Source organism: Bufo bufo, chromosome 4, assembly GCF_905171765.1.
Source record: "Bufo bufo chromosome 4, aBufBuf1.1, whole genome shotgun sequence".
In the NCBI taxonomy this organism is placed as follows: Eukaryota; Metazoa; Chordata; class Amphibia; order Anura; family Bufonidae; genus Bufo; species Bufo bufo.
In genome coordinates this window covers 366551284-366563170 of record NC_053392.1, presented here as the reverse complement: position 1 = coordinate 366563170, position 11887 = coordinate 366551284, and the positions used below count along the sequence as shown (strand labels likewise).

Below are 11887 nucleotides of genomic sequence, written 5' to 3'. Positions count from 1 at the left end.
TACTAGGATGTATATAAAGTACAGCTGTCTTTACACCCAAAGATAATGGTGTATATGGACAGTACTAGGATGTATATAAAGTACAGCTGTCTTTACACCCACAAGTAATGGTGTATACGGACAGCACTAGGATGTATATAATGTATAGCTGTCTTTACACCCACAGATGATGGTGTATATGGACAATACTAGGACGTATATAAACTACAGCTGTCTTTACACCCACAGATAATGGTGTATATGGACAGTACTAGGATGTATATAAAGTACAGCTGTCTTTACACCTACAGATGATGGTGTATATGGACAGTACTAGGATGTATATAAAGTACAGCTGTCTTTACACCCACAGATAATGGTGTATATGGACAGTACTAGGATGTATATAATGTATAGCTGTCTTTACACCCACAGATAATGGTGTATATGGACAGTACTAGGATGTATATAAAGTATAGCTGTCTTTACACCCACAGATAATGGTGTATATGGACAGTACTAGGATGTATATAAAGTACAGCTGTCTTTACACTCACAGATAATGGTGTATATGGACAGTACTAGGATGTATATAAAGTACAGCTGTCTTTACACCCACAGATGATGGTGTATATGGACAGTACTAGGATGTATATAAAGTACAGCTGTCTTTACACCCACAGATAATGGTGTATATGGACAGTACTAGGATGTATATAAAGTATAGCTGTCTTTACACCCACAGATGATGGTGTATATGGACAGTACTAGGACGTATATAAAGTACAGCTGTCTTTACACCCACAGATAATGATGTATACGGACAGTACTAGGATGTATTTAAAGTACAGCTGTCTTTACACCCACAGATAATGGTGTATAGGGACAGTAGTAGGATGTATATAAAGTACAGCTGTCTTTACACCCACAGATGATGGTGTATATGGACAGTACTAGGATGTATATAATGTATAGCTGACTGTAAACCCACAAGTAATGGTGTATATGGACAGTACTAGGATGTATATAAAGTATAGCTGTCTTTACACCCACTGATGATGGTGTATATGAACAGTACTAGGACATATATAAAGTACAGCTGTCTTTACACCCACAGATGATGGTGTATATGGACAGTACTAGGATGTATATAAAGTACAGCTGTCTTTATACCCACAAGTAATGGTGTATATGGACAGTACTAGGATGTATATAACGTACATCTGTCTTTACACCCACAGATAATGGTGTATATGGACAGTACTAGGATGTATATAAAGTATAGCTGTCTTTACATCTACAGATAATGGTGTATATGGACAGTACTAGGATGTATATAAAGTATAGCTGTCTTTACATCTACAGATAATGGTGTATATGGACAGTACTAGGATGTATATAAAGTACAGCTGTCTTTACACCCACAGATGATGGTGTATATGGACAGTACTAGGACATATATAAAGTACAGCTGTCTTTACACCCACAGATGATGGTGTATATGGACAGTACTAGGATGTATATAAAGTACAGCTGTCTTTACACCCACAGATGATGGTGTATATGGACAGTACTAGGACATATATAAAGTACAGCTGTCTTTACACCCACAGATGATGGTGTATATGGACAGCACTAGGATGTATATAAAGTACAGCTGTCTTTACACCCACAGATGATGGTGTATATGGACAGTACTAGGACATATATAAAGTACAGCTGTCTTTACACCCACAGATGATGGTGTATATGGACAGTACTAGGATGTATATAAAGTACAGCTGTCTTTACACCCACAGATAATGGTGTATATGGACAGTACTAGGATGTATATAAAGTACAGCTGACTGTAAACCCACAGATCATTGTGCACAGTGGTGCACCAGTAGACGATCGTGCTGGCATTAGTTGGCAGTGAGTGGCAGCAGCCCCGATGATACCATGCCCCTAGCTCTGCTGGTGGCGTCCTGTGCAGTCCTTCTACCTGACCCTCCAGTCATTCAGCAGCGTCTCCGCCTCCTGCAGCCTCCTCCTCCCCGTCTCCAGCTTTCCTCCAGGTAATAGATCCACTAGCGGCAGTCTCTCGGCAGTAACTCGATCCACAGCTCCGGTCTCATACTCTTCCCTGCGCCTTCGGCTCCAGTAGGAGGCGCTGTGCTCGTCCCCAGGGATCCCACATTCCCGAGCGGGGTTACTTTGCTATAGCAGGGTGACGTCAGGGCTGCCTCCTCCTCCTCTTCCCCCAGCCGAACCCCTGAAAGTAACTCTGGACAGGCGAGTGCTGGGAGCCGCCGAGCATGGAGAGCCGTGACTGTGGAGCGGGCGCCGGAGAACGGACTGGCGAGCCCCTCATGTGATCTGCTGCTCGGAGCCGTGTGCGGGAACTATCCCGGAGCCCTGAGGATTACTCGTGTGGAGCTTCACCTGAGGAGAAACTTGTGCTGAGGAGGATGGACGTGTACCTGAGACTGCTGCTCCTGCTGCTCGGCGCTCCGGGGCTGGCATCGATCCGCGGGCAGCTGTCTGCAGGTGAGGAACGGAGCCGAGTGCGGAGAAAGTTCCCGGAGTCCCCCCCGCCCGGGCCCGGAGTCTCCGCCGCTCGCGGAAACTTTACTGCTCCTTGTGTCCGGGCACCGGGCTTTTGTCTCTGTGCTAATGACTGCTGCGGCGTGTACCTTAGTGTGTGTTTACTATGCTATACAGGGTATATAGTGTGCGCGTTTACTATCCTATACAGGGTATATAGTGTGCAGGGTATATAGTGTGCGCGTTTACTATCCTATACAGGGTATATAGTGTGCAGGGTATATAGTGTGCGTGTTTACTATCCTATACAGGGTATATAGTGTGCAGGGTATATAGTGTGTGTGTTTACTATACTATACAGGGTATATAGTGTGCGTGTTTACTATCCTATACAGGGTATATAGTGTGCAGGGTATATAGTGTGTGTGTTTACTATACTATACAGGGTATATAGTGTGCGTGTTTACTATCCTATACAGGGTATATAGTGTGCGTGTTTACTATCCTATACAGGGTATATAGTGTGTGTGTTTACTATACTATACAGGGTATATAGTGTGCGTGTTTACTATGCTATACAGTGTGTATATAGTGTGCGTGTTTACTATACTATACAGGGTATATAGTGTGCAGGGTATATAGTGTGCGTGTTTACTATGCTATACAGTGTATATAGTGTGCAGGGTATATAGTGTGCGTGCTACACCGGGCAGGGTATATAGTGTGCGTGCTACACCGGGCAGGGTATATAGTGTGCGTGCTACACCGGGCAGGGTATATAGTGTGCGTGCTACACCGGGCAGGGTATATAGTGTGCGTGCTACACCGGGCAGGGTATATAGTGTGCGTGCTACACCGGGCAGGGTATATAGTGTGCGTGCTACACCGGGCAGGGTATATAGTGTGCGTGCTACACCGGGCAGGGTATATAGTGTGCGTGCTACACCGGGCAGGGTATATAGTGTGCGTGCTACAGCGGGCAGGGTATATAGTGTGCGTGCTACACCGGGCAGGGTATATAGTGTGCGTGCTACACCGGGCAGGGTATATAGTGTGCGTGCTACACCGGGCAGGGTATATAGTGTGCGTGCTACACCGGGCAGGGTATATAGTGTGCGTGCTACACCGGGCAGGGTATATAGTGTGCGTGCTACACCGGGCAGGGTATATAGTGTGCGTGTTTGCTATACTATACAGGGTATATAGTGTGCGTGTTTGCTATACTATACAGGGTATATAGTGTGCGTGTTTGCTATACTATATAGTGTGCGCGTACTACACAGGGCAGGGTATATAGTGTGCGCGTACTACACAGGGCAGGGTATATAGTGTGCGCGTACTACACAGGGCAGGGTATATAGTGTGCGCGTTTGTACACCCACCACCTCCTGCTCTTTGTTAGGAGACCAGGGTTACATAAAGGCTGCAGTGTATATAACAGTGGAGGAGTTCACATACCTTTCACTCTTCTCTTTCAGTGTATACCTTGTACTAAGTAGCCATGTATACAGCACAAGAAGGCTACAGTGTATACACAGCCACTTATTACAAAGTATACACTGTATCTATACCTCACATGAAGGCTGCCTGTATACTTTGTAGTAAGCAGCTATGTATACCCCCACATGAACACCCACAGTAGCTATACGTAACCCAGGGGAAGGCTGCAGTGTATACTTTGCAGTGTAACGTCTGTTACTAGTTGGTACCTGGTAGCCCTAGTCCTTTATCTCTGAGCTGAGAGGCCAGGCTGACATGAAGGTTATATTGTATACTCTGTAATGCGCAACTGTATATACTCTCCATGAAGGCTGCAGTGTGTACTTTGTAATGCGCAGCAGTATATATCCCCATGAAGGCTGCAGTGTATACTCTGTAATGCGCAGCTGTATATACCCCCCATGAAGGCTGCAGTGTGTACTCTGTAATGCGCAGCTGTATATACCCCCATGAAGGCTGCAGTGCATACTCTGTAATGCGCAGCAGTATATACCCCCCCATGAAGGCTGCAGTGTGTACCCTGTAATGTGCAGCTGTATATACCCCCCCATGAAGGCTGCAGTGTGTACTCTGTAATGCGCAGCTGTATATACCCCCCATGAAGGCTGCAGTGTGTACCCTGTAATGCGCAGCTGTATATACCCCCCCATGAAGGCTGCAGTGTGTACTCTGTAATGCGCAGCTGTATATACCCCCCATGAAGGCTGCAGTGTGTACCCTGTAATGCACAGCAGTATATACCCCCCCATGAAGGCTGCAGTGCATACTCTGTAATGCGCAGCAGTATATACCCCCCATGAAGGCTGCAGTGTGTACTCTGTAATGCGCAGCAGTATATACCCCCCATGAAGGCTGCAGTGTGTACTCTGTAATGCGCAGCAGTATATACCCCCCATGAAGGCTGCAGTGTGTACTCTGTAATGCGCAGCTGTATATACCCCCCATGAAGGCTGCAGTGTGTACTCTGTAATGCGCAGCTGTATATACCCCCCATGAAGGCTGCAGTGTGTACTCTGTAATGCGCAGCAGTATATACCCCCCCATGAAGGCTGCAGTGTGTACTCTGTAATGCGCAGCAGTATATACCCCCCCATGAAGGCTGCAGTGTATACTCTGTAATGCGCAGCAGTATATACCCCCCATGAAGGCTGCAGTGTGTACTCTGTAATGCGCAGCTGTATATACCCCCCCATGAAGGCTGCAGTGTATACTCTGTAATGCGCAGCTGTATATACCCCCCCATGAAGGCTGCAGTGTGTACTCTGTAATGCGCAGCTGTATATACCCCCCATGAAGGCTGCAGTGTGTACTCTGTAATGCGCAGCAGTATATACCCCCCCATGAAGGCTGCAGTGTGTACTCTGTAATGCGCAGCAGTATATACCCCCCCATGAAGGCTGCAGTGTGTACTCTGTAATGCGCAGCAGTATATACCCCCCCATGAAGGCTGCAGTGTGTACTCTGTAATGCGCAGCTGTATATACCCCCCATGAAGGCTGCAGTGTGTACTCTGTAATGCGCAGCTGTATATACCCCCCCATGAAGGCTGCAGTGTGTACTCTGTAATGCGCAGCTGTATATACCCCCCATGAAGGCTGCAGTGTGTACTCTGTAATGTGCAGCTGTATATACCCCCCATGAAGGCTGCAGTGTGTACTCTGTAATGCGCAGCTGTATATACCCCCCCATGAGGGCTGCAGTGTGTACTCTGTAATGCGCAGCTGTATATACCCCCCATGAAGGCTGCAGTGTGTACTCTGTAATGCGCAGCTGTATATACCCCCCCATGAAGGCTGCAGTGTGTACTCTGTAATGCGCAGCTGTATATACCCCCCATGAAGGCTGCAGTGTGTACTCTGTAATGTGCAGCTGTATATACCCCCCCATGAAGGCTGCAGTGTATACTCTGTAATGCGCAGCAGTATATACCCCCCATGAAGGCTGCAGTGTATACTCTGTAATGCGCAGCTGTATATACCCCCCCATGAAGGCTGCAGTGTGTACTCTGTAATGCGCAGCTGTATATACCCCCCCATGAAGGCTGCAGTGTGTACTCTGTAATGCGCAGCTGTATATACCCCCCATGAAGGCTGCAGTGTGTACTCTGTAATGCGCAGCAGTATATACCCCCCCATGAAGGCTGCAGTGTGTACTCTGTAATGCGCAGCAGTATATACCCCCCCATGAAGGCTGCAGTGTGTACTCTGTAATGCGCAGCTGTATATACCCCCCATGAAGGCTGCAGTGTGTACTCTGTAATGTGCAGCTGTATATACCCCCCATGAAGGCTGCAGTGTGTACTCTGTAATGCGCAGCTGTATATACCCCCCATGAAGGCTGCAGTGTGTACTCTGTAATGCGCAGCAGTATATACCCCCCCATGAAGGCTGCAGTGTGTACTCTGTAATGCGCAGCTGTATATACCCCCCCATGAAGGCTGCAGTGTGTACTCTGTAATGCGCAGCAGTATATACCCCCCCATGAAGGCTGCAGTGTGTACTCTGTAATGCGCAGCTGTATATACCCCCCATGAAGGCTGCAGTGTGTACTCTGTAATGTGCAGCTGTATATACCCCCCATGAAGGCTGCAGTGTGTACTCTGTAATGCGCAGCTGTATATACCCCCCCATGAAGGCTGCAGTGTGTACTCTGTAATGCGCAGCTGTATATACCCCCCATGAAGGCTGCAGTGTGTACTCTGTAATGCGCAGCTGTATATACCCCCCCATGAAGGCTGCAGTGTATACTCTGTAATGCGCAGCTGTATATACCCCCCATGAAGGCTGCAGTGTGTACTCTGTAATGTGCAGCTGTATATACCCCACAGTAGTTATCTATACCCCAGGGCTAGTGTTACTAGCTGGTCCCCTGGTACCTGTCAGCCCCAGTCCTTTATCTCGGAGGTGCCAGGATGACATGAGGGCCATAGTGCACAGGAGAGTTCATGGCTGGGGCTGGATTACGTCTAGTTGTTTGGATCTCCCCCTCCTCCTCCAGACTGGAGTTGGGGAGGAAGTAGAGAAGCCTCTCGGCCCCTTCCCCCACCCTACCTGTTGCATTAGTGTTGGTGAGATTTTGCAGGGCCCTGCATCTGTCCGGCCTGGAGCAATTACTGTACTTCTCAGTAAGGCCTCTTTCACACCAGCGTGACGGATTGGCTCCGGATGCGTTCAGTGAAACTCGCACCATTTTTCAAGCAAGTTCAGTCAGTTTTGTCTGCGATTGCATTCAGTTTTTTTCCGCACGGGTGCAATGTGTTTTAATGCGTTTTTCACGTGCGTGATAAAAAACGGAAGGTTTACAAACAACATCTCCCAGCAACCGTTAGTGAAAAATGCACTTGCTTGTGGATGCAATGCATTTTTCACTGAAGCCCCATTCACTTCTATGGGGCCAGGACAGAATATAGAACATGCTGCGTTTTTCACGCAACGCAGGACTAATGCGTGAAAAAAAGCTCATATACACAGACCCATTGAAATGAATGGGTCAGGATTCAGTGCGGGTGCTATGTATTCACGTCACGCATTTCAGCCGCGCAGAAGACTCGCTCGTGTGAAAGGGGCCTAACTGCGCAGTGCCTGGACTATCTTACCCTGGCACTAGTGATGGCAGGGAGCTCTCGGGCAGCCAAGCAGGCCAGTTGGCAATTTTCTAATAATTGCTTCTCTTCCAAAATTCCCCTGTAGTGATCAAAAAGTGGAGCGAAAACTTCTAGCTCAGCTGAAAGGTTCGATTAGCAGTGCGCTCGTCCTTCAAGCACTGGGTCTAGAGAGGAGAGGTGCTGGCGGTTCCTACGCTCACACTGCCTCCATGCCGAGATTGTTCGGAGCTGCACAACAAAGGCTTATGCTTTCCCTGTGAATAGAATGCGAGTCTGGCCTTGAAAAGAAAACTGCCTGCCTATGGCAGAAGTTCATTAAGGAAGGAAAAATTAATTGGATTTTGCACTGCGAGGAATTGTCCATTACCTGTCATCTAAGATTTTCTGGGGGCTTTCAGCCCCCCACCCCCTTCTCCCCGATCCAGTCTTTATGCTAATGAATACTCATGGAGTATGAGGTGAGAATTGGGGAATGCAGTTATGGTACGGCTACGCAGTCAGGTTTCCGCATGCGGGGGGGATCATAAAAGGAGAGAAAGTATAAAGTACAGATATCTCGTTTTTTGATTTTGCTCCTGGTTTTGGCTTCCAAAGCTGCATCAAGATACCCTTTCACACGAGCAAGTTTTCAGTGCGGGTGAATGCATAGCACCCGCACTGAATCCTGACCCATTCACTTCAATGGGTCTGTGTACATGAGTTTTTTTCACGCATCAGTTCTGCGTTGCGTGAAAAATGCAGCATGTTTTATATTGTGTTTTTCACGCAGCCCTGGCCCCATAGAAGTGAATGGGGCAGCGTGAAAAACGCATCGCATCCGCAAGCAGGTGCGGATACAGTGCGTTTTTCACTGATGGTTGCTAGGAGATGTTGTTTGTACACCTTCAGTTTTTTATCACGTGCGTTAAAAACGCATCAAAGCGCATTGCACCGGCGCGGAAAAAACTGCCTGAACTTACTTGCAAAATGGTGCGAGTTTCACTGAACGCATATGGGCCTAATCCGTCACGCTCGTGTGAAAGTGGCCTAAGGGTCTTGTGTTCCTTGTTTAAATGGAGCAGTGACCAGCATTCAGACCCCCTCCGATCTTACAATTAACACCTATCCACTGCAAAAATTTGATTTAACTGCAGTATCCCTTTAACCCCTTAGCAACCAATGAACATACATGTATGTCACTGGTTGCTAAGGCGTGTATGGCGTGTGCTCACGAGCTGAGCCCGATCCATACATGGGTGGGTATTTGCCTGCTACGACTGGGGTCGGAGATAACTCTGACCCTGCGCATGCATCCCGCCCCCCCGTCGATTTCTGGAGGAACAGGGGCATAGATAAAAGTAGGAATAGGCTAGTTAGGTTGAGCTGACATTAGCACATCGCTTATGTCAGCTAGTTTAATAGGGTTAATTCTGGTGACAGAAACCCTTTAAAGAATACCGGTAAAATTGCTATTCAAGTGATTGCAGGTTCAGGCCCCTAAGGGTACTTTCATACTAGCGTTAGTGTGATCCAGCAGGTAGTTCCGTCGTCGGAGCTGTCTGCCGGATCCGCCGATCAGTGTGACAACTGACAGCATTTGTAGACTGATCCGGGTGCGAATCCGTCTACAAATGCATTGCAAGAACGGATCCGTCTCTCCGCTTGTCATGCGGTTGGACGGATCCGTCTTGCTGTCTTTTTCAGTTTTCCCGGTTTGCGCATGCGCAGACCGGAAGGACGGATCCGTCCTTCAGTTGTTTTGCAATGCTGGATCCGGCACTAATGCAAGTCAGTGGGAATTAATGCCAGATCTGGCATTCCGGCGACTGATCAGGCATTTTGGACGGACATAATACCGCAGCATGCTGCGGTATTATGTCCGGCCAAAACGCCTGACAGTGACTGAATGGAAGGCATACTGAGGCAAACTGAACGGATTTCTATCCATTCAGAATGCATTGGAATATGCCTGATCAGTTCTTTTCCGGTAAAGAGCCCGTTTGACGGAACTCTATGCCGGAAAAGAATAACGCTAGTGTGAAAGTACCCTAATCCTACTATTAGGGCTCATGCACATAAACGTTTTTTTTTTTTACTTTCAGTATACTCGCCGTTTTATTAGTTCAATATGTGTTACTTATACTGAACCATTCATTTCAATGGGTCAGCAAAAAAAACTAAAGCGTCTCCGTATGCATTTTGTTTTTCCGTTCAAAGATAGAACATGTCCTGTCCTATTTTTGCCCGCAAATCACGTTCCTTGGCTCCATTCAAGTCAATGGGTCGGCAAAAATAACTGAACACATACGGAATGTGCTCCGTATGTCTTCCGTATCCGTTTCGTTTTTGCGGAAGCATCTATTGAAAATTTTGTGCCAAGCCCAATTTTTTCTATGTAATTACTGTATACGCCATACGGAAGAACGGAACGGAACCAGAAACGCTACTGAAACAAAAAACGGAAAAATTTACCCGTTAAAAACAGACCGCAAAAACACTGAAAAAGCCATACGGTCGTGTGCATGAAGCTTTAAGAAAAGTTAAAATCAATATAAAAAAAATGCTAAAATATTAAAAGTAAACAAGCTTTCCCGTGTCTCATTAGAAGTAAAGAAGAAATAAACCTAATTAACAATGTGCCTGGTAAAATATTACAAAAAAACTGCATGCTAAAGAAAAATAAAACCCTCAGTGGCAGAATTGTTGTTTTTGGTCTCGGGGCCTCACAAAAAGTTCCGTTTACATGAAAATAGTATTTGTAAAGACTACAGCGCGGCCTGCTGTGATCAAGACCCCACACAGCGCCGTCAGAATATGGCGGCACACAGACTTTGTTTTGATTATTAATTGAATTAGTTTTTAATCTAAGTGGTAAAATATAACAAACTCTGTAAATTTGTTATCGCCATAATTGTACTGAGATGCAATAAAGATGTTATTTTCATTGCATCCTGAACTCCTGAAGAATTGTGTTTTTATTTTTGTTTTACAGTTTTTAAGTACATTATATATACCATTAAATGGTTCCATTAAAAAGTACAAGCAAAAATGAAGGGGGTCATTTATGAAACTGGTGTAAAGTAGAACTGGCTTAGTTGCCCATAGCAACCAATCAGATTTCACCTTTCATTTCCCAAAGGAGCTGTTCAAAATGAAAGGTGGAATCTGGTTGCTATGGGCAACTAAGCCAGTTCTACTTTACGCCCGCTTGATAAATGACCCCCTGTGAAAATGTTGCCCCCGAAATGTGCTTGGTTCGAATGGGGTTAAAGGGGCACTAAACTGCAGCCAGCCTTTCTCTGATAGCGAGTCGGAGCCCCTCAGGGTGATCTAGTTTTGGGTTAATCCCTCCTTCCTGGATGCAGTTATGTCTCTTGTGTTTTCTGCTATGATCCTGTCTTAACTCGCTGGGTACGGGATCGATATTTCAGAATATGCACGGGCCTGGCTGTATGATTGCTGTGGCCGGTGAAGTGCGCTATTGATGTCTGCGCACAAGTTGGGGGCCTTTATTGAGCTTGGACAAGTGTTTCAGTTATCGGTAATTGAAAGTTTGAGCAAGAGCGGCGTTACCTATTGCCAAGACCTGAGCTTATAGAAGGGACTGTGTCAGTCTGGCAGAGCCGGTGGTTCTTCCTATTCTCTGCCTCCTTCTGTGTTCTGCAGATGTAGCAGAGCTGAAGGCGTCATTGAACTGAGAACGCATTGGAAATCATTGCTATCACAGTGAATAACGGCGGCTCTGCCACATCTGTGGATTTTCAATCTAGATCTCAGGGAGTCGGCGTGCAGTATTTTAGTGGTTAATTTATTGCTGTCATTTGCTAGGGTTTGCCTCTAATCCGTGTGCCATTCTACAGCCAGTGTGTTCCTATTTGAAAAGCCACAGGCTTCAAAAGCAATTATTTGTACAGTTTGCCTTTGTGATAAGGGGAAAGGTTATTATTTGGCTTATTGTCTATGTTGGAAGACGCGGTTTGGAATTCTGCTAAGTTTTCTGGACTATATGGCTTAGCATCTGCTTTTCCATCTGTATGTAGACTTGATGTACAGTCCTGATCAAAAGTTTAAGACCACTTGAAAAATAGCAAAAAATCATATTTAGCATGACTGGATCTTAACAAGGTTCCAAGTAGAGCTTCAACATGCAACAAGAATGGGAGTGAGACAAAACATTTTTTTTTGAGCATTCAATTTAATGAAAACAACGAATAAACTGAAACAGGCTGTTTTTCAGCTGATCAAAAGTTTAGGACCACACCTCCAAAAAAAAAAACTAACCCCCCTCCCCCCCCCAAA

General features: G+C 46.2%; 1 protein-coding gene across 4 annotated transcripts in view; it reads left to right on the top strand.

The window, feature by feature from the left end:
- Positions 1 to 2073: 2073 nt before the first annotated feature.
- PTPRK (protein tyrosine phosphatase receptor type K) overlaps positions 2074 to 11887 on the top strand; it is a 395839-nt gene continuing 386025 nt past the window's right edge. For 2 of the 4 annotated variants that reach the window (XM_040429122.1, XM_040429120.1), the window contains exon 1: positions 2074 to 2508. In XM_040429122.1, coding sequence (XP_040285056.1) covers positions 2430 to 2508 — 79 coding nt within the window. In that variant the 5' untranslated portion in view covers positions 2074 to 2429. The remainder of the gene's footprint in view (positions 2509 to 11887) is intronic. The other 2 variants (XM_040429123.1, XM_040429121.1) reach the window with 1 other exon arrangement.